We start from the raw sequence: 21,607 nt of genomic DNA, 5'->3' as shown, positions 1-21,607 counted from the left end.
TGGAATGCTGATGAAATCTGTTCGGTGGGGGAGGTCCTTGAATCCAACTCCACCCCAGTCCCTTGGAGATGATACTGAAAGCCCAGGGACTGAACCTCCATTTGTTGCGGAAGGCATAAAGCCTCCCCCCTACCCGCTGCACCTCAGTATTGGCTTGAGGAGTTGCCTCCACGTCCGCCTCGGAAGTTCTTTCCTTTGCGAAAGAATCTACCCCTACCTCTGTTCTGGTATGAACCACGGTGGTAGCCTCTACCTCTGTTATAACCCTGGGAAGAGCCTTGAGCTTCATAAGATTGGTTAAAGGCTGGAGAGGTGGTGGAGGCACCGGGAAGCTGGCTCTTAGGGAACAGAACGGTGACGTAGTCGTCCGAGGAAGGAGCCTGAGAGGTGGAAGGCTGTGCAGGAACAGCAGGAGATGGTGGGAGAGGCTGCCGGAAAACGGACGAGCTACTTTGCTGTTGCCGGAACTGAGTGGAGGTATACGGGCGGAGCTTCTTCCTACCACGGGCTTGGTAACTTGCGGGATCATATTTCCGCTTAGGAGTCAAACCCCAACGGGCTTTAAGGCTCTGATTAACTCTTGTAGCTTCTGTCAAGACTTCCTTCACAAGATCCTCAGGGAAAAGATTTGGACCCCAACAAGAGGACCGGATAAGTTTATTCGGTTCGTGCCTAATAGTCGCCTCAGCCAGGACGTGTTTGCGGCACCTACGTTTAGCAAGAGCAAAGTCATATAGGTCAAAGTACAAAGACTGCAAAGTAGCCTTATTGAGAGACTTAAAGATACTCTCAGTATCATAAGTTAAGGCTATCGACTCCGTAGAAGTGGCCAAGTTCAAGGTTCGACCAACACGTAGGCGGGAATCATACTCCTGTTTAATAAGGGATTCCGGGAGACGGGGAAGCCGTTCACTAAAAATTACTGACGCACAGTCCGCTGTCAGCTTGCCGGAAGTAAAGGTGGTATGGACATTGTCCCAACACTCATTATCTGAAGGAAGAAGGAGGGAGATCGGATCTACCTCTCGGATGGGAGGCAAGGGCTTCTCCTCCAGAGCGTATTGAAAGGCAAGCTCTGCAATCTTAGTGACGCATGGAGTCACGGTATTCTTGTCCATTAGGAACATTGTAAATGAACTCTTATGAGGCGTCAACATGGTATTGGTGCAACCTATGTCATTTAGAAACCTAGCCCAAACAGATTGGGCTTGTTCCTTTGGGAAAATGACGGTCTCTTTAGGGACCTTATCCAGCCGAACCAGAGCTTCCTCGGTAAGCCTGGCATAACCATGAAACGGAAATGCGAGACCAGGAGGAAAGAATTCAAAGTCCTCTAGTGGACGAGTACCAAGACCTTCCAACGTTAACATCCCGTCTGAGAACGGGGAATGAAGAGCCATGCGCCAAGGGTTATTCTTGGTAAACGGAGGAAGCTTAGAGGCATCCGGGATGAGAGAGCTTTGAACTTGCTCCGGAGCACCTTGCTCTAATGCCCCAAGTCTCTGACCAATGTTAGAAAACATCGTGTCCATCTTGGCCTGCATTTCTGACACAATCTTAGATTGCATCTCTGACACAATGCGAAGCATGGCTGATTCGGAAAGGCCCGGGTTAGGAGCAGAAGTGGCGGATTGTACTCCCGGGTCGTGAGACTTAGAGGAGGAGCCGGAAGCCTTAGATGATGGGTTTGCTTTCGTTTTAGAACCATGGGAAGCCTTGTGGGGCTTACGAGCTTTTGGCAAAGTTCTAGATTTAGATTTATCTTTGGGGGGAACCGGGTGTGATCGGTGAGACGAATCGCGGTCCCCAGAAAAACCATGAAAAGAAGAGAGATCAGATGAAGAAGAAAGAGCGGGGCTGGGGATAGGAATCTCAGCGCCGGTAACACCTGCCTCACTTACCACCCTACCTGCATCCGGATCATCTAACAACATGGGTTCCACATCCGAGTTCAAGGAGGCAACATTGTCTTCCAGATCTCCGGGGGCATCAGACGTATCTTGATCTTGATCCTGATCGATGAATCCAGAAATAGTGGCATCAATGTCGGCAATGATGGGTGCCGCAACAGCTCTAGCCACAGCGGCTTAAGACTTAGCATTAGGATAAATCATTGCACAGTAGTCTTCAGAGAGGACGTAAGGCTGCTTTGATTTCACATTTCGGGCAAATCCCCCAACCCACACTTTCAGGGTGGCCCGAGCCGCAGTCTTCTGCTCCGGGGATGCCTGAAATAATAGTGGGAATTAAAGAAAGGAAGAGTCCAGGAGGTCCTTTAAAGACCATAGAAATCTTACTAAATAGTGTATGTATACCAAATAAAAGTAAGAATAATTAGAAAAGTCAACATAGCCAACGGGACTCACCGAATCAGATCCAAGGGTGGTAATGAGGTCAAAACAGACCATACAATTATCAGGATGCCAGACTACGATATCTTCCAGTTGTACTCCGCAGAGGGCGTGAGACCTACACACCGTATGGCCACAAGGCTGGTGAAGAACTGCCGCACAGGCCGTCGTCTGGCAATGAACCATCTGTAATAAGAATAGTACAGACGCTCCCCTACTTACGAACATTCGAGTTACGAACAACGGTACATACGAACACAAATTGAAGGAAGTCCAAACATGTTCGTAAACATCCGTAGATTTCATCTCAAGTTAAATCTCTCTCTCTCTCTCTCTCTCTCTCTCTCTCTCTCTCTCTCTCTCTCTCTCTCTCTCCGTATTTTGATTTTTAATGCAGTTAAATCTTCACATTTCTTTGAAAATTATTAAAAAATTCTTTATATCCTTATTCGAGGTTTCAATTATGGGAATAGTAACGGATCGGAAGAAAACCACTTGATTTGCCTCTCGCCTTCCGCCAGAAGAAATATAACGTCATCAGACTTTTGGCATTTTTTTTTATTTCTTAACATATTAGAAATATCTTCAAGATGAATATTACATCAGCGCCAATATGTTACAGAAAATCAGTTTCCCTACAGTTCTTATTATTAGGTATCATGCGAAATCGTTGTAGCTCTTTCTGTGTGTGTGTGTGTGTGCTCGCTCTGTCAATCGCATATGGGTAGTTAATTCTAAAGCTTCATACAGTATTCAATTTTTCGTTCAATATTAAGCCTTCATATTTCATTAGACATTATTGTGTTTAATTGTGGTTTATTAAAGCACGTTCATATTTTTTTTTTTTTATTTCTTGAGCATTTCAATAATCAACAATTACTTTTGATTTACTTTTGGTTGGGAGATCAGCTGATCTCAAGGTCACGCTGCAGTATTACGATTATGCGCACATATAGTTCGAAATCTCTTCATAGTGAATATTACAACAGCGCCAATATATTATAGGGTATCACATTTTCCATACAGTTCGTTGATAGACCTTATTATTAGTTATACACGGAATACGCACCACCCCCTTTCTCTCTCTCTCTCTCTCTCTCTCTCTCTCTCTCTCTCTCTCTCTCTCTCTCTCTCTCTCTCTCTCTCTCTCTCTCTCTCTCTCTCCCCGTATTTTGATTTTAAATGCAGTTAAATCTTCATATTTCTTTGAAAATTATTAAAAAATTCTTTATATCCTTATTCGATGTTTCGATTATGGGAATAGTAACGGATCGGAAGAAAATCACTTGATTTGCCTCTCACCTTCCGCCAGAAGAAATATAACTTCATCAGACTTTTTTTTTCTTAACTTTACGGTAAGTTGTACTAATCTCATAACTAATGATACAGACCACTAAAACACTTGATATCGTTACTCGGTGTTTCGATTATAGGAATGCTGTAATAAGATTACTCGGCAACATAATGAAAGGAAATCATTCGGTTTGTCAGCGCGCTTCCGCCAAATACATGACGTTACAAGATACGTGACGTATACTCTACAAAGAATGATTCAGTCGGTCAAAATTGAAATAAAACAATTCAGTAAACTAACCTTCTGCATTTTATTTAACAATACCAAAACAACCATGAAGCAGTTAAATGCACAGTACTGTTACATACAGTAAATACAGTACGGTACAAGTCAGCTGATTTGATAAGCGTGAAAAGGTAAACGTTACAGTACAGTACATAATGCAAATGGCCGCTTGTTTACGCAAGTTTCTAGCAAAAAAATTGGGTAATGGAACAATAAAATATCTTTCAGTACATTTATTTAAAAAGGAATTAATGTACAGTACTGTACTAAATGTACAGTACACTATATTTACTACGATTTTACTTAAAGTCAGCTGATTCAGAAATGCAGTGCATATGGATGGCCGATTGTTTGTGCAAGTTTCTATTATGTAGTGTGCAGTAGAGGATAATAAAACAACATACTGTACTGAACTTTACAGTATTATACAGACTACTGTAATATGATAAAGTAAAATATTTGTAATAACCTATTTTATATGAAATGGGGCTATTTGTTGACTTCTACTGCTGAAAATCGTAGACATCTGAGTTAGGTTACGCTTACTCCAGACCAAAATTTAACACTAACGACTTACGAACAGACTCTCGGTCCCTATTGTGTTCGTAAGTTGGGGACTGTCTGTATATGAGAAACTGTAATTCTCTTAAGTAGGGGCGGGTCCGGAGGACCCGGGCCTAAACATAAGTCTAACTTAAGACTAGAGCTTAACTATAATACTCTTAAGTAGGGGCGGGTCCGGAGGACCCGGGCCTAAACATAAGTCTAACTTAAGACTAGAGTATAACTATTCATTCCGGACGAGCCGGGATCATAAAGAAGGATGCAACAAAGAATTAACACACATGGTGTCAGACTTCCCGGAGCGAGGTTAAGCCCCGGACCGGGATATATAAAATTACATCCATAAACTAATACATATAGGAACTCCGGGGTAGTGATCTGTCATATATAATCATAGTAAATGTTATAAAATAAGGGGGGCGGAACCGTAGATAAGAACCACCAACAGAACCCGGAAGTTTTCGTATAACATAAATAAAAGTGTGATAGGTGAACATTTATAAAATAGGGTGCACCGGGATTCCTACTCTGTTGACCGGTGCCAACCAGTCTAGACAGAGACAAAACCACCGGGACACCCGGAGAGAGGACATAGTCCATAAACACTGAACTACCCCCTCTGTAGGAAGGGAAGGCAACGGTCCCCTAGGGGAGGGGGGAGAGAAGCCTAGCCACCAACCTAGCGAGAGGGGGAGCTTGGGGGAGGAACACGTGACACGGAGCAGCAGGGCTACCAACTGACGATCCCCAAACACTACCAAAACAGATCATACGGAGTAATAAGCACAAATATTCATTATAAAAGTAATAGCGTTGAAAAATATATAAATATACACATAAAAAATTAGGGCAAGGCATGCGAAATAATGAATAAATCCCGAAGGACAACAACCTGATGGCCGAAGGCCGGCAAGCCACCTACGATACGTAATCTGATATCGGCCCTAAATATGAGCCACAAGGGCTCTAAACGCTAAATAATGAATATCCACTATAAAACATATAAAAATTAAACTAATAATAAAAATAATACACTTAGTAACACCGCGAGTGAAACTAAAAGCTCTCGAAACAGGAGTACCAACCGTAAGCGGAATCGAGCAAGACCGAGATGATCGAAGAGAATAAACTCTTATAACTTAAATATTAAACGATCTAGATTGCTCAAAACACAGCAAAACATAGCTTGGTACTTAACTTAGACGGTGTCTCCTGGGAAACCGATGTAGAAGCCATAATCACAAGGAAAATAAGGCAAAAACACGAGAGCACAAACTAGCGGGTTACCACACAGGCGTGCTAAAAAGGAGTGCTAAGGAGTTGGGTTCTGAGCGGATGCAGAGTTGGTGGTGCCGAGTGAGGTTGAACGGCTCTCCTCTATTGGGGGTCTTTGTCGTGGATGAATCTAAATGGTGCGGGACCTCTGGATTATACGCCCAATTCCATACCGACACCAATAGGTGAGCGAGCTAGTCAACCTAGCACTCCTTTACATTTTTTCTCTGGTATATTTAGCAGTAAATTACCTAAGAATAAGTGCTAATAGGAGCTTATTCACTGGCCGGCACAGGTTCAAGCCCAGAAAAGAGCTTTTAGCTATTCATCTAGCTCTCATCGGCTTCGAAAAGCAGATCAGGGGCAAGGTGGTCCAAGTCAATGCGGACAGCACGACAGCTCTGGCCTATATTGTGAAACAAGGCGGGACCCACTCTTGGCCTCTGTTCGAGATTGCAAGACTGCTCCTCATCTGGGCGGAGGAAAGGAAGGTGACTCTTTTGACGCGGTTCATCCAGGGGGTCAACAATGTGAGCGCAGACAGACTCAGCAGGAAAGGTCAGGTTCTCTCCACAGAATGGATTCTGCACCCGGACATCTGCAAGAGTCTGTGGCGGTTATGGGGTCGACCTCTCGTGGATCTCTTTGCCACCGCGAAGACCAAACGGCTAGAGTGTTACTGCTCTCCGGTTCCAGACCCCGAAGCTTTACACATAGACGCTCTTCTGATGAACTGGTCACACATGGAGGTTTATGCTTTCCCTCCGTTCAAGATCCTTTACAAAGTGATTCAGAAGTTCATTTCACACGAGGAGACCAGAATGACACTGATAGCTCCGTTCTGGCCGTCAAGGAGCTGGTTTCCAGAGGTACTGGAATGGATGGTGGATGTTCCGAGAAGCCTTCCCATGAGACCCGATCTTCTCAGACAACCTCACTTGGCCCGAAATCATCAAAACCTCCGAGCTCTACGTCTGACTGCCTTCAGACTATCGAAAAACTCGCTAGAGCTAGAGGATTTTCGAAGAAGGCAGCCAAGGCAATTGCAAGGGCAAGAAGGTCTTCAACCATCAAGGTGTATCAGTCCAAGTGGGAGTTGTTCAGGGAATGGTGTAGAACTAACGCGATTTCCTCTTCCAGTACCTCGCTTTCCCAAATTGCAGATTTTTTCTTGGACCTTAAAGTTAAGCATAACTTCTCGTCATCGACTATTAAAGGTTACAGGAGTATGTTGGCGACGGTTTTTCGACACAGGAACCTAGACCTTTCTAATAATAAAGATCTACGAGATTTACTTAGGTCTTTTGATACGACCAAGAAGATTCAAACAGCTCCCATCGCCTGGAATTTGGATGTTGTCCTTAAATTTCTCATAAGTGACAGATTTGAGCCTTTACACTCGGCTTCATTTAAGGACTTAACCTTGAAAACCCTTTTTCTAGTTACCCTCGCCACTGCGAAGAGTTAGTGAAGTACACGCTTTAAGCAAGAACATTGGTTTTCGGAATGGGAAAGCCATTTGTTCTTTGCAACTGGGGTTCCTGGCCAAGAACGAAAACCCTTCTCGACCATGGCCCAAATCCTTCGAGATTTCTAACCTTTCTGATTTGGCTGGCGGTGAATTGGAAAGGGTTCTCTGTCCAGTTAGAGCGCTACGGCTTTATGTGGACAGGACTAAGAATCTGAGAGGTAACTCAGACGCTCTGTGGTGTGCAGTCCGGAAACCCTCGATGCCCATGTCTAAGAATGCCTTGTCTTTTTTCGTTAGATTGTTGATTCGAGAAGCTCATGCTCAGTGTGATGAGTCGGATCAGAGGCTCCTCAAAGTCAAGACACATGAAGTCAGAGCGGTAGCGACTTCAGTGGCCTTTAAACAGAACCGTTCTCTGCAAAGTCTGATGGATACAACATTTTGGAGAAGTAAGTCTGTTTTTGCATCCCATTATTTGAAGAATGTTCAGACTCGCTATGAGGACTTTTTTACGTTGGGTCCTTTTATAGCGGCTAATGCGATAGTAGGTGAATGATCTACCACTACGTTCCCTTTTTTCCTAATACCCCTTTTCTATCTCTTGGAACTCGTTTGTTATGGTTGTTTGTGGAGATTGGGCGTCAGTCTTCCGCAATCTTTGATTTGGCTAGGTGGTCAATTTGTTCCTTGAGTGCACCCGGAACAAGGGTATTGGTTGAGGTTCTGTCATGTTATAGGTGGTTGTACCGTTTGACAGCTCCTAGAGATTTTCAGCCCGAGTGGATTACTGGATCTCTTAAGGATAGCGGACGAAATGAGGCAGAGTATCATTGCTGTCAGCTTCCTTATCAGGTGAGAACTGCTTAAGTTTATTGTATGTACCCCTTAAGTGAATTTTCTATATGTAGCTGTCTCTGACCCGCCACCAAGGGGTGTCAATCAGCTCTTTTATATAACCAGCGGGTAAGTTTTATATTTAAAAATGATATTTTCATAATAAAATGTTATTTTCATTAGTAAAATAAATTTTTGAATATACTTACCCGATGATCATGTAGCTGTCAACTCCGTTGCCCGACAGAAATCTACGGTCGGGATACGCCAGCGATCGCTATACAGGTGGGGGTGTACACAACAGCGCCATCTGTGGTCAGGTACTCAAGTACTTCTTGTCAACAAGACCTCAATTTTCTCCTCGGTCCACTGGTTCTCTATGGGGAGGAAGGGCGGGTCCTTTAAATCATGATCATCGGGTAAGTATATTCAAAAATTTATTTTACTAATGAAAATAACATTTTTCAATATTAATCTTACCCGATGATCATGTAGCTGATTCACACCCAGGGTGGTGGGTGGAGACCAGCATACATGTTAACAAAGAAGCTAAGTATCCCGTATTACATTTTATTAGTTATTCAAAATAACAATATAAAATAAATAAGTACCTGGTAAGGAAGTCGACTTGAACCATTACTCTGCCTTTATTAAGTACGTCTTCCTTACTGAGCGTAGCGGTCCTCTTAGGATGCTGAACAACTCTTAGGTGCTGAAGTATAAAGGGCTGCAACCCATACTAAAGGACCTCATCACAACCTCTAACCTAGGCGCTTCTCAAGAAAGAATTGACCACCCGCCAAATCAACCAGGATGCGGAAGGCTTCTTAGCCGACCGTACAACCCAAAAACAACAATAAAAAGTATTCAAGAGAAAGGTTAAAAAAGGTTATGGGATTATGGGAATGTAGTGGCTGAGCCCTCACCTACTACTGCACTCGCTGCTACGAATGGTCCCAGGGTGTAGCAGTTCTCGTAAAGAGACTGGACATCTTTGAGATAGAATGATGCGAACACTGACTTGCTTCTCCAATAGGTTGCATCCATAACACTCTGCAGAGAACGGTTCTGTTTGAAGGCCACTGAAGTAGCCACAGCTCTCACTTCATGTGTCCTTACCTTCAGCAAAGCAAGGTCTTCTTCCTTCATATGAGAATGAGCTTCTCTAATCAGAAGCCTTATGTAGTAAGAAACTGCATTCTTAGACATTGGTAGCGAAGGCTTCTTAACAGCACACCATAAGGCTTCCGATTGTCCTCGTAAGGGTTTAGACCTTTTTAGATAGTACCTAAGAGCTCTGACTGGGCAAAGTACTCTCTCCAGTTCGTTACCCACCAAGTTGGACAGGCTTGGGATCTCGAACGATTTAGGCCAAGGACGTGAAGGAAGCTCGTTTTTAGCCAAAAAACCGAGCTGCAAGGAACATGTAGCCGTTTCAGATGTGAAACCTATGTTCCTGCTGAAGGCGTGGATCTCACTTACTCTTTTAGCTGTTGCTAGGCATACGAGGAAAAGAGTTTTTAATGTGAGGTCCTTAAAAGAGGCTGATTGGAGCGGTTCAAATCTAGATGACATAAGGAACCTTAGGACTACGTCTAGATTCCAGCCTGGAGTGGACAACCGACGTTCCTTTGAGGTCTCAAAAGACCTAAGGAGGTCCTGTAGATCTTTGTTGGTGGAAAGATCCAAGCCTCTGTGGCGGAAAACCGCTGCCAACATACTTCTGTAACCCTTGATCGTAGGAGCTGATAGGGATCTAACGTTCCTTAGATGTAACAGGAAGTCAGCAATCTGGGTTACAGTGGTACTGGTTGAGGAAACTGCATTGGCCTTGCACCAGCTTCGGAAGACTTCCCATTTAGATTGATAGACTCTGAGAGTGGATGTCCTCCTTGCTCTGGCAATCGCTCTGGCTGCCTCCTTCGAAAAGCCTCTAGCTCTTGAGAGTCTTTCGATAGTCTGAAGGCAGTCAGACGAAGAGCGTGGAGGTTTGGGTGTACCTTCTTTACGTGAGGTTGACGCAGAAGGTCCACTCTTAGAGGGAGAGTCCTGGGAACGTCGACCAGCCATTGCAGTACCTCTGTGAACCATTCTCTCGCGGGCCAGAGGGGAGCAACCAACGTCAGCCGTGTCCCTTTGTGAGAGGCGAACTTCTGAAGTACCCTGTTGACAATCTTGAACGGCGGGAATGCATACAGGTCGAGATGGGACCAAGCCAGCAGAAAGGCATCCACGTGAACTGCTGCTGGGTCTGGAATCGGAGAACAATACAATGGGAGCCTCTTGGTCATCGAGGTAGCGAACAGATCTATGGTTGGCTGACCCCACAGGGTCCAAAGTCTGCTGCAAACATTCTTGTGAAGGGTCCACTCTGTGGGGATGACCTGACCCTTCCGGCTGAGGCGATCTGCCATGACATTCATATCGCCCTGAATGAACCTCGTTACCAGCGTGAGCCTTCGATCTTTTGACCAAATGAGGAGGTCCCTTGCGATCTCGAACAACTTCCTCGAATGAGTCCCCCCCTGCTTGGAGATGTAAGCCAAGGCTGTGGTGTTGTCGGAGTTCACCTCCACCACCTTGTTTAGCTGGAGGGACTTGAAGTTTATTAAGGCCAGATGAACCGCCAACAACTCCTTGCAATTGATGTGAAGTGTCCTTTGCTCCTGATTCCATGTTCCCGAGCATTCCTGTCCGTCCAATGTCGCACCCCAGCCCGAGTCTGATGCGTCCGAGAAGAGACGGTGGTCGGGGGTCTGAACAGCTAACGAAAGACCTTCCTTGAGAAGAATGCTGTTCTTCCACCACGTTAGAGTAGACCTCATCTCTTCGGAAACAGGAACTGAGACCGTCTCTAGCGTCATGTCCTTTATCCAGTGAGCAGCAAGATGATACTGAAGGGGGCGGAGGTGGAGTCTCCCTAACTCGATGAACATGGCCAGCGATGAAAGTGTCCCTGTTAGACTCATCCACTGCCTGACTGAGCATCGGTTCCTTCTCAGCATGCTCAGGATGCACTCTAGGGCTTGGTTGATCCTTGGGGCCGACGGAAAAGCCCGAAAAGCTCGACTCTGAATCTCCATACCCAGGTAAACAATGGTCTGGGATGGGACGAGCTGGGACTTCTCTAAATTGACCAGGAGGCCCAGTTCCTTGGTCAGATCCATAGTCCATCTGAGATTCTCCAGACAGCGACGACTTGTGGGAGCTCTTAAAAGCCAGTCGTCTAAATAGAGGGAGGCTCTGATGTCTGCCAAGTGAAGGAATTTCGCAATATTCCTCATCAGTCTCGTAAACACAAGAGGTGCCGTGCTTAGGCCAAAGCACAGGGCTTGGAACTGGTACACAACCTTTCCAAAGACGAATCTTAGGAAAGGTTGGGAGTCTGGATGGATGGGGACGTGAAAGTATGCGTCTTTCAGGTCTAACGAGACCATCCAGTCCTCCTGCCTGACCGCTGCTAGGACCGACTTCGTCGTCTCCATCGTGAACGTCTGCTTGGTGACATAAGCATTGAGAGCACTGACGTCCAGCACCAGTCTCCAACCTCCTGTCTTCTTGGCTACAAGGAAGAGACGGTTGTAAAAGCCCGGGGATTGATGATCCCGGACTATGACCACTGCTTCCTTTTGTAGCAAGAGCGACACCTCTTGTTGCAACGCTAGCCTCTTGTCCTTCTCCTTGTAGTTGGGAGAGAGGTTGATGGGAGATGTAGTTAGAGGGGGATTGAGGCAGAACGGAATTCTGTATCCCTCCCTTAGCCACTTCACAGACTGAGCGTCTGCACCTCTGCTCTCCCAAGCTTGCCAGAAGGTCTTGAGTCTGGCTCCTACTGCTGTCTGGAGAGGAAGGCAGTCAAAACTTGCCTTTTGCGGACTTGGAACCCTTCTTGGACTTGCCACGGTGACTGTCTGCACGGGTACCTCCTCTGCTGGAGGTTCTGCCACGAAAGGGCGGGATGAACCTAGAAGCAGGTGTATCAGCTGCTAAAGGGCGGAAGGGTCTAGGCACGGAAGGTAAGGGTTTAGCCTTACGTGCAGAAGAAACCATGAGGTCATGCGTATCCTTCTGGATAAGAGAGGCAGCCATCCCCTTAATCAACTCCTCCGGAAACAGACACTTGGAGAGAGGAGCAAACAGCAACTCTGACTTCTGGCAAGGAGTGATACCAGCAGATAAGAAGGAGCACAGATGTTCTCTCTTCTTGAGGACCCCTGATACATATGAAGCCGCAAGTTCACCAGACCCATCCCGTATTGCCTTGTCCATGCTGGACATGATCAGCATGGCCGAGTCCTTGTCAGAAGGGGAAGTCTTCCTGCTTAAGGCTCCCAAACACCAATCGAGGAAGTTGAATATCTCGAAGGCACGAAAGACTCCCTTCAACATATGATCAAGATCGGAAAAGGACCAGCAGATCTTCGAACGTCTCATAGCCAACCTGCGGGGAGAGTCAACCAGACTTGAGAAGTCGGCCTGGGCAGAGGCAGGAACCCCCAAGCCAGGTTCCTCTCCCGTGGCATACCAGACGCTCGACTTAGAAGCCAGCTTGGGAGGAGGAAACACAAAAGAGGTCCTTCCCAGTTGCTTCTTGGAATGCAACCAGTCCCCCATAACCCTCAAAGCTCTCCTTGATGATCTGGCGAGAACAAGCTTGGTGAAGGCAGGCGCAGCAGACTGCATGCCCATAGCAAACTCGGAGGGCGGAGAACGAGGGGTTGCAGACACAAAGTGTTCAGGATACAATTCTCTGAACAAAGCAAGGACTTTGCGAAAGTCTAAGGAGGGTGGCGAAGACTTGGGTCCTTCAACATCAGAGTGAGGATCATCCAGATGAGCAGCTTCATCCTCCGATACATCCTCATCCGAAAGTTGAGTTGTGAGTGGCAAAGGCAGAGCAGCAAGCTGAGCGGCTGAATCCTGCAGAACGGGTGCATGCGTACCTGCGGATCCATCATCATGCCTCTGTGTGGGAGGGTCTGCGGTGGGCTGAGGAGCATGCGGTATGGTATGCAGAGCATGAGGTAAGGCATGCGGCTCATGCTGCATGGTATGCGGCTCATGCTGCATGGTATGCGGAGCATGCTGTAAGGTCTGCAGAGCATGCTGCATGGGCTGAGGAGAATGCCGCATAGTGCTGGAACCCGGCAACTCCTGATGCGGCAGCTCACGCATGTTAGCAGATGGTGCAGCAAGAACATGCGTCTGGCAGTGAGGACTGCGCATCGGTGGAGGAGCTCTCACAGGTGGGGTGTGGGAGCAGGCAGCCGCAGTATCTGCTGAGCGCACAACCTCTGCGGGTTGTAGGTTAACAGGAGAGGTGTTAACCTTCTCGGCATGATACTCCTGCATAAAAGCCGCAAGCTGAGACTGCATAGTCTGCAGCATGGACCACTTAGGGTCTACTGTGGCTGGAGCAACAACAGACGGAGCAGAGGCCTGTTGAGGGACCACTCTACCTCTCTTGGGAGGTGTGCAGTCATCAGATGACTGCGGCGAGTCCGAACTGACCCAGTGGCTACACCTGGGCCGTTGGACTAGCTCAGAAGGGACCTTACGTTTGAGCGGTCGTGAGACCTTGGTCCACCGTTTCCTCCTGGAAACCTCTTCCACAGACGAGGAATGTAAGGGCTCATTCGTCTGGGAGTGGAAGGGACGATCCTTAGCAGATGCGTCCGCAACCACTGAGGATACATCCGTGCGCCGATCAAGGCCTGCCGAACCCTTTGGTCCTTCGACATTGCTTCTCCCCTGGGCTTGGGAGCTTGCAAGAGGTCCCGGACTGGGAGGACGACTGGCACGCACAGATGTACCCTCATGCGCAACACTGACACTATGCACAGCACTAGCACTAACACTTCCCACTGCACTCTTCGCTTTCAGCTCTCTGACATCTGCCAAGAGCTGATTGCGGTCACTAACCAACGACTCCACCTTATCACCGAGAGCCTGAATGGCACGCAACATATCAGCCATTGCAGGCTGAGCACTCGTAGCAGGTTCGGGAGTCACCACCACAGGGGAAGGAAAAGGTTGAGGGGCATGGGGAGAGGAAAAATCCACAGAGCAAGAAGAACTCCTCCTATCTCTCTCCTTCTCTAACCTATGTGTATATCTGAGGAATTCATTAAAATCGAATTCCGAAAGCCCATCACATTCCCCACATCGATCTTCCAATTGACAGGATTTTCCCCTACAATTGGAACATACGGTGTGAGGATCTATAGAGGCCTTCGGAAGACGCCTATTACAAGTCCTAACACTACACTGCCTGTATTTAGGAACTTGGGAATGGTCAGACATCTTGAATTTTAGAGGTAGTCAAGGGGGAATTCCAAAATAAAGCAAAGATCGTTAACCAATGAATCAAATTAATTCCAAAAGCTTGCTAAGCTAAGGATAAAGCTTCCTGTACAGCGAAGGCTAAATTTCAGAGCAAATACATCACCAAAACGTGAACAAAAGACTCCAAAATCAACAGCGTATCCATGTAGGTCTTGCCGGCGGCACGACAGAGGAAAAATTGAGGTCTTGTTGACAAGAAGTACTTGAGTACCTGACCACAGATGGCGCTGTTGTGTACACCCCCACCTGTATAGCGATCGCTGGCGTATCCCGACCGTAGATTTCTGTCGGGCAACGGAGTTGACAGCTACATGATCATCGGGTAAGATTAATATTGAAAAATAAATTTTTGAATATACTTACCCGCTGGTTATATAAATTTAACACCCACCCTCCTCCCCTCTAGAGACTACCTATGGTATGGCTATGAGGCATGGAAGAACTGGAGTTGGTGTGTAGTTCCACCTGTTCTACCGCTAGGGTGCGGTTGGTACACCTGGCGTATCTTCGATAGCGCGAGATTTGAATTTCTGCCCTGGCGTCAGGGACTTCAGCTCTTTTATATAACCAGCGGGTAAGTATATTCAAAAATTTATTTTATTATGAAAATATCATAATTTATGAAGACATCACAAAATAGAAAGTAAAGATTCATAAATTCTGCTCAATATTACTAAACTCAAGCAAGTAAAAAAAGAATTAATTTAAGCAATTTGATAAAAGAAAACCAATTTGAACACAACTACCACTGAACATTCAATACAAAGGACAATTCTGAGCGTTTGTTGAATATTATTAACTACACAAACTCAAATATAAATGAGTACATACTACGTTCGGATTGGCGAAGTTCGGATTTTCCCATAGTGTGGCTCCTCCGAAGCTATCCTCGAAAACTTTGATGGGATCAAGTACGAATCGTGGACCTGGGAAAGTAGTAAAATAATGTTTATAAAAACCTAATGACAACATGATAAAAAACTATTATAACTCCACTGACAGATACATTACTTTTTGCCAAATTTTTATTTGTTCCAACTAACAAAAATAAGTAGATGGAATATTCCAGTTCTTGACACATTTCTAGTATCAGGTCACACCAATGAACATTTATATATTTCAGTTATACCCTATACTATACAGTACAGTAACAATTGAAATTAAGCCTAATCCTCATTTAAAGGGTCGTTCATGAATGGCAGAAGCAAGGGACAGGTCTATTTCCTAGAGACTGACCACATTCATATAATCAGTGCCTAAGCTCCCTCTACATGAAGTTAGGACCGGGGAGGGCAAGACAATGGCTGCTGATGACTCAGCAGTACACAGTATTGAGCTTGTATGGGGGTCAAAGTCCTGTCTAACAAATTGCCTGTCAAGAATGTTTCCAATAGATAACTACAACTGCACTTTGGTGATAAAGAAGTCCATAACTTTTAGTTATACTCTGATTCATAATTTTTTTAAATTCAGCAAAAGAACTTTGCTTTCTGAATAATGTGTACAGTTGTGATTTGTAAGTCTTTTAGGACTCGTTGGCACTAGATAAGTTATAAAGACCATTTATAAGAGAACTGTAGGTATTTTATGAAAGATCTGAATTACTTGGTTTTACAAACATCAGTGTTCTAATCCACCAATAACAGTTGTGTCGGCCCTAAATTCTTACATAACTAATAAAACTTGTAGACCTATCAACCACATCAAGTGATAATCATCATGACTGAAGTACAGTATAGTTTGAGTTTTTGCAATAGCTAATTACTCTTGACTTTACTAATTGTAGCACAGATATAAAATAACAAATGTCATTTCCCAATGCAATGAACAGTATGTGGTCATTCTTAAAACACCTTAACCTCTTATTAACTACTGCAGTTGTAAGGAGAATGATATTCTAAAGGTGTCTGGTTTCAGTTCCACCAGAATAGATGCTCACCAGAACGGCAGGTGAGCAAGCCCCCCCTTAACTGACAAGTTTATATTCACAGAGCTTCTCTGAATCAAAAAATTAAGGTTTAGTAATGCTTAGGGGAGATAAACTTCCGGGTTTTATTCAGGGCAAATAATATCCGAGAAAATTGAAAACCTTTAGGGAAAAACAATGCTGTTACTTTCTCATTACCAACTTCAAGTTAGTAAACTGTGGCTTCTTTACTTGCATCTGGCAGTTTAACAAGAAAATATGGAGGTTTATTATTTTTGGGTTACAGTGCAACTAAATAAGGTCAAACCTATAGCTTAACCATTCTTGTTGGTACCATTATCATTATTAAAATAAACTTGGAGTCTTTATATATCACTAATGTCTTATGCTAGAAGTGGAAAACACTAGTAATTTTTTTCAAGGCACATAAGGGGGATCTTTTTTGCCACTTGATCTGGACAGATTGGATTAAAGTGGAAGCTTATTCATGGACTAATCTACAAAAGGAGTACCCCAAATCTCCAATATTTCCTTAAATATGACACAATTTTGAAAGGAACACTAGAGGATAAATGATAAAAGAATCTATAGCACATTCTCTCTTCCTAACAAACTTTTTGAACCTTCAGCTCACACTGAGTTTCCCTAGCCATAGATCTGCTTTCTTCTTGATTTAGTTGAATCACTGTCATCTAAATGACAGAGGCAGAGATTTTTTTCAATTCAAGACCTGGGGTTTTCTCTACAGGGAAATAACTACCACTTGTTAAGAAAAATTATCCACTGTTTTGTCTATTGCATTTGATAAGGGAGCAATGGCATTGGTAAAACTACAGGGTTTGTGATTCGCATGAACATAAAAAAAATTGATAAATTGTGGTGACTGCCAGCTGCAGTGCTCTGGTACAAAGCGGACACCAAGCTAGCATGAAAGGAGGGATTTCTCCTAAGCAGTCCTGTGGAAAAGTTACCAACGATCTATTCAACCAAGAGAAGAGACAAAGCAGACAATTTTGTAGGACAACGCTTTTAGCCAGTAGGGAAATATACTAATAAATCCTCTAGCGATCCTGGGCGTAACAAAATAGCTGTCACATTGGTGACCAGTTTTTTTTAGAGAGAGCAATGACATCATGCGTCAATCTACTTATGTTGATGTTTTGTGGTGTAACTTAACAAGGGAATAAAAATAATAAGTTGAAATTTGCTATATAGCTATAGTGGTATCAGATTATCAGAGGGTTAATTTACAAAATCACTGAATGATCATAAAATAATATAAGCATAAAAAGTTACCTTATTATTTTTTTTATGAATTCTCGTTATATTAGTATCTTTAGTGCTATTTTAGTAATTATCAAATCCTGATTAATTGCTCAACACTAATGTAAATCCATAATAAGAAACACTATAAAGAAACAAACTTAATGAAATACTGCACACATTACCTAGATTTCGATTTAAAAAAAAAAAAATTACATTATGAAAGAGCATATTATAAGAGAGAAACTTACCAATTTCTGCCAATTTTCCATCCATTGCTAGGACTTCGTAATTCCGAACCCAAATCTTCTTGTCTAATACAGAAAATGATATAACATGATCATGAAATGGCTGGCTCTTTGGATGGTGGTTTGGTGTACTGAAGACCTGTACTAGAAGTTCTTTGATGACTTGCCAGTGGGGGTCATCAAACCCTACATCAAAGCTTAAAAGTGGACGAGATCCCTTGAGGCAGTTCCCCGTTAGTTTAAGCTCTAGCATTGTGTGAACTGTAAAACAAAACATAAGACTTAATTATGAGTAACAAAGAAAAATTTTTCCCCACATAATAAACCAAAAAGTGATAAAGTTACAAACCACAGTATTAAATAATGCTTTTCCAATAGAAGGCAAGTTATAATTTGATTTAGACCATTGCTTCTCGGAAATTTGCCATCTTAACTAACTTGAAGATGGGCTATTGTCAAGTTAAACTACTGAAAAAAAGTGAATATGTTATGCTGAAAATTGTCCCATAAAAACCTAGTACCCATAATCAGTACATGCACAACTTGTGGATCAGGATGTTCCTAGGTTTTGTCTTTCATTTGTCTCAACATTGTGTGCCCTACAGAATGTAATAACCAACAACTTGATTTTTTTTTTTAATGTGTGTGTGGACCAGTAACAAACATAATTACTTTTGAATTCTAGACAGAGTAAATGATCTTGTTTACTGAACACAATATAAGGCAAGGAAGAGAAATGCGAACATAGTATCTTGTGTCAGTCCTGACACCAAAGAAAACTATTGCTCTACAAGTTTATGAGCTGGCTTTATTTTAACTAGAAAAAATACAACACCGTACTGTACACCAAAGGACTGATTTGGAAGTTAGAACAGTGATATTGAGGCTTTTTTTTTCTTTTACTTATAATGAAATCTTTCCTTATTGCTTTAGCTCCAGCAACTGATGTCTTCCTTTACTAAAGTATTACATTCTTCCTACTTTCCAAAATGCCTAATTACATACAGCTGGAGTTTCACCCCCCAAATTCTATATGTATAGTTATTTTTACATTTTTTTGGCGTAATGTACTTTTACCGGTCTACTTTAATTTTTGGGCGGCTTCCTTGTTCTGTAATCTATGATGTTTACTCATCCAAGATGGATAAATTAATTGTAGATAATTATCAATTAAATAATGTTCTTCCTTGACATGCTCAAACAGTAAAACCAATGTTAAAAATTCACCTTCTGTTACTAAACCTTAGGCACATTTTCAAGAACATTAATGACTTACCATTTAAAACTAAAAACTTGACTGAAGGACCCTGAGGTACATTTGAAATCCACATATATAGGTCTTTTTTCTTCCTATTTTCAAAATATATGCACTTGCTACAATTCTTCATCTCGCATATCTGAAAATAACAAAATTACCCCAGTTCAGCATTAAAGAAATTGACATGACTTGAAATGTCATTGATAATCAAATTAAATCTTGTATAAAGTAAGGGATGCAAGCAGAACCTGTACATTAATTTTTATTCTTGCTATGTACTACACAACACACATTACTAAATATAATTATCTGGGGTAAGTTAAACCCTTCAATCGGGTTATAATATTTCTAACAAGTAAATATAATGAAGGCAATTCTGAACAGAAGATTCCACTTGACAACATACTTAAGAACAAAATTAGTTCCAAACATTTTTTTCATCATTAAATTTATCCAATGAATTTTCAATATCTGTGCAGTATATCAATATAATTTAATAATAAAGAAAGCGTACCATAAGTGAATAATTTGTAACAACATATAACTTCAGGAAATCTAATTCACAAGCAATGTGCACAAATACCATTAGCACTTTTGTTCATCTACAGGTCATATTTTTGGGTCTATAATAACTCACTTCATTTATAGCCTTTATGTCGTCCTTCTTCTCTTTCTTGGATTCTCCCTTGCTATGTGGCATTATTGTTTTTAAGTCCTGCATTAAATGGCGCTCTCGGAAAGATAATCCTCGAGAACCAAAAATCAAAACTCGCTGTCTGTTCGTCCATTTTTTCTGGAAAAAAAAAAAATTCTAGGTAAACAACTCACAAATCTATAGACTGTGTAGCAAAATAAATTTCCAATTTCTATACAATAAAAGTCAAATTATTCAGATTGTTTAAGATTGAACCTGTGACATATGATTTTGAATTTCAGTAACCTGGTTGCCTCACTACGTGTAATGGGTTCAAGTCGACTAAAAAAAAATGATATCACTGTCATCAATGCTTACAACACATTAATATCCCAATGCTTTTGTGTTAATCTTGAGGTCTGTCGACAGCCATCTAAACCATCTGAGGTCAACCCCAAACTATGGTGCGACATCAGATATGATTTGGGACTTAATCTTACAAAGTTATTAAGCTACTTAAGGAAAACCATCTTGATATATATTTAGATTTAACTCTGAAATTGAAATAGTTAGACAGTATCACTTTCAGAGGGGGAAAAATTATAAGATAAGTAGAAAAACTGTCCGATACCAAACCCATTTTGTGCTAAATACATTATTTTAGAGTGGGTATTAAATTTGCATATGCTACATGAATGAATGCATTAAATTTTCATCTTTATTGTTTAAAGGAAATAACTCGTACATCCTTCATATGGCATACAAAATCAGTTGATACAATGACGGTACAACAGATAAATTGTTACAATATTAGCCTAACTCATCATAAACGATTTAACTACTGTAATGAATAAAAAAGGAGCACAATTATTCATATGTATCTAGTAAATATAGCTTAATTTCGACCAAACAGAAATTCGCTGTAGGAAGTGGGCGAGTGCTGGCCGATTCGGGGTGTTTTTCTGTGTGACTAATGGGTGCTTAGGTATAATAAATTATTTGTCGATTAGCTAAAATGTGAACACGACCACCATTATTGAAGTCCACTGTTTACTTTTGGGAGGTTGATGATGGATTATTGTGCATGAGTTGTTGGCAACAGATTTTGAGAGCTTATTTCTTTTTTTGTTTATTGAAATTATGAATCCTTACTCGGAGCCTTTGTAGATCAGCGGCCAGGTCCTCCCACGTACATATAAAATGGGAATTTCTTCTAATTTTCTAGCTGTTTGTAAGACATGGCCGGTGTACTACAAAACTATCAGTTGTTCTGCAAAACCTTTACACAAGAACACCTAATTTAAACACCCCACCTAACCTTATCTCCGAGCCATCTCCCTACCTGATGGAGGGCTAACGGCCCCCCCCGCAACCTCCCTTACACTGCCGTATTCTTAATTGGCAGTCATCATACATACAGGAGGCTGCTATCATACATATAACTCCCATGCTCTTTTGTAATCTACGTTTAACTCTTAGGTTTTCAATTCAAATTATTTTCCTAACCAAACGTAATAAGGACATATTTTCGCAGAAGCTGAGAGTGGTGTTTGGGAGGGTGGCCATGTATCACTTTTCCACTTTTTAACCACCCAAAAAGTCCTGCTTGTACCCCAATGCTTCTCTCATCCAGTGTGACCTAAGCCTTCGTCAGCGTGTTGTATTTTATATTGAATGCACCTAGGGGTGTATGTATGATAGCAGCCACCTGTATGTATGATTACGGCTAACTTAGAATACGGCAGTGGATAGGGGGGTCCGTTCTCTTCGTAAACGACACTCGTTCCTACATGCCATGTCCTTACTTGCGTAACGGGGGTTAGCAACCCCCTATGATCCCTCTTACACTGCTGTCTTC

The 21,607-nt window shown here is 42.8% G+C and overlaps 2 protein-coding genes across 2 annotated transcripts in view; both read right to left on the bottom strand.

The window, feature by feature from the left end:
• Nucleotides 1-21,607, bottom strand: part of LOC137631236 (ribosome biogenesis protein BRX1 homolog) — a 37,498-nt gene that overhangs the window by 8,071 nt on the left and 7,820 nt on the right. The window contains exons 2-5 of the mRNA XM_068363015.1: nucleotides 19,753-19,908; nucleotides 19,134-19,254; nucleotides 17,861-18,118; nucleotides 15,251-15,345 (exon numbers count right to left, since the gene is read on the bottom strand). Of these exons, the coding sequence (XP_068219116.1) occupies nucleotides 15,251-15,345; nucleotides 17,861-18,118; nucleotides 19,134-19,254; nucleotides 19,753-19,908 (630 nt within the window). The remainder of the gene's footprint in view (nucleotides 1-15,250; nucleotides 15,346-17,860; nucleotides 18,119-19,133; nucleotides 19,255-19,752; nucleotides 19,909-21,607) is intronic.
• Nucleotides 34-2,643, bottom strand: LOC137631235 (uncharacterized). The gene is made up of 2 exons (XM_068363014.1): nucleotides 2,367-2,643; nucleotides 34-2,228 (listed from the first exon to the last, which is right to left on the bottom strand). The coding sequence occupies exon 2, from the start codon at nucleotides 1,932-1,934 to the stop codon at nucleotides 144-146; it is 1,791 nt and encodes a 596-aa protein (XP_068219115.1). The 5' UTR covers nucleotides 1,935-2,228; nucleotides 2,367-2,643; the 3' UTR covers nucleotides 34-143.

The sequence above is a fragment of the Palaemon carinicauda genome, chromosome 39 (assembly GCF_036898095.1).
Source record: "Palaemon carinicauda isolate YSFRI2023 chromosome 39, ASM3689809v2, whole genome shotgun sequence".
Taxonomy (NCBI): domain Eukaryota; kingdom Metazoa; phylum Arthropoda; class Malacostraca; order Decapoda; family Palaemonidae; genus Palaemon; species Palaemon carinicauda.
The sequence above is the reverse complement of the archived record's forward strand: the minus strand, read 5'-3'. Positions and strand labels throughout refer to the sequence as shown.

Coding starts and splice junctions, on each gene's coding strand:
- LOC137631235 (XM_068363014.1), bottom strand. CDS start 1,934: ATGTTGTTAGATGATCCGGATGCAGGTAGGGTGGTAAGTGAGGCAGGT.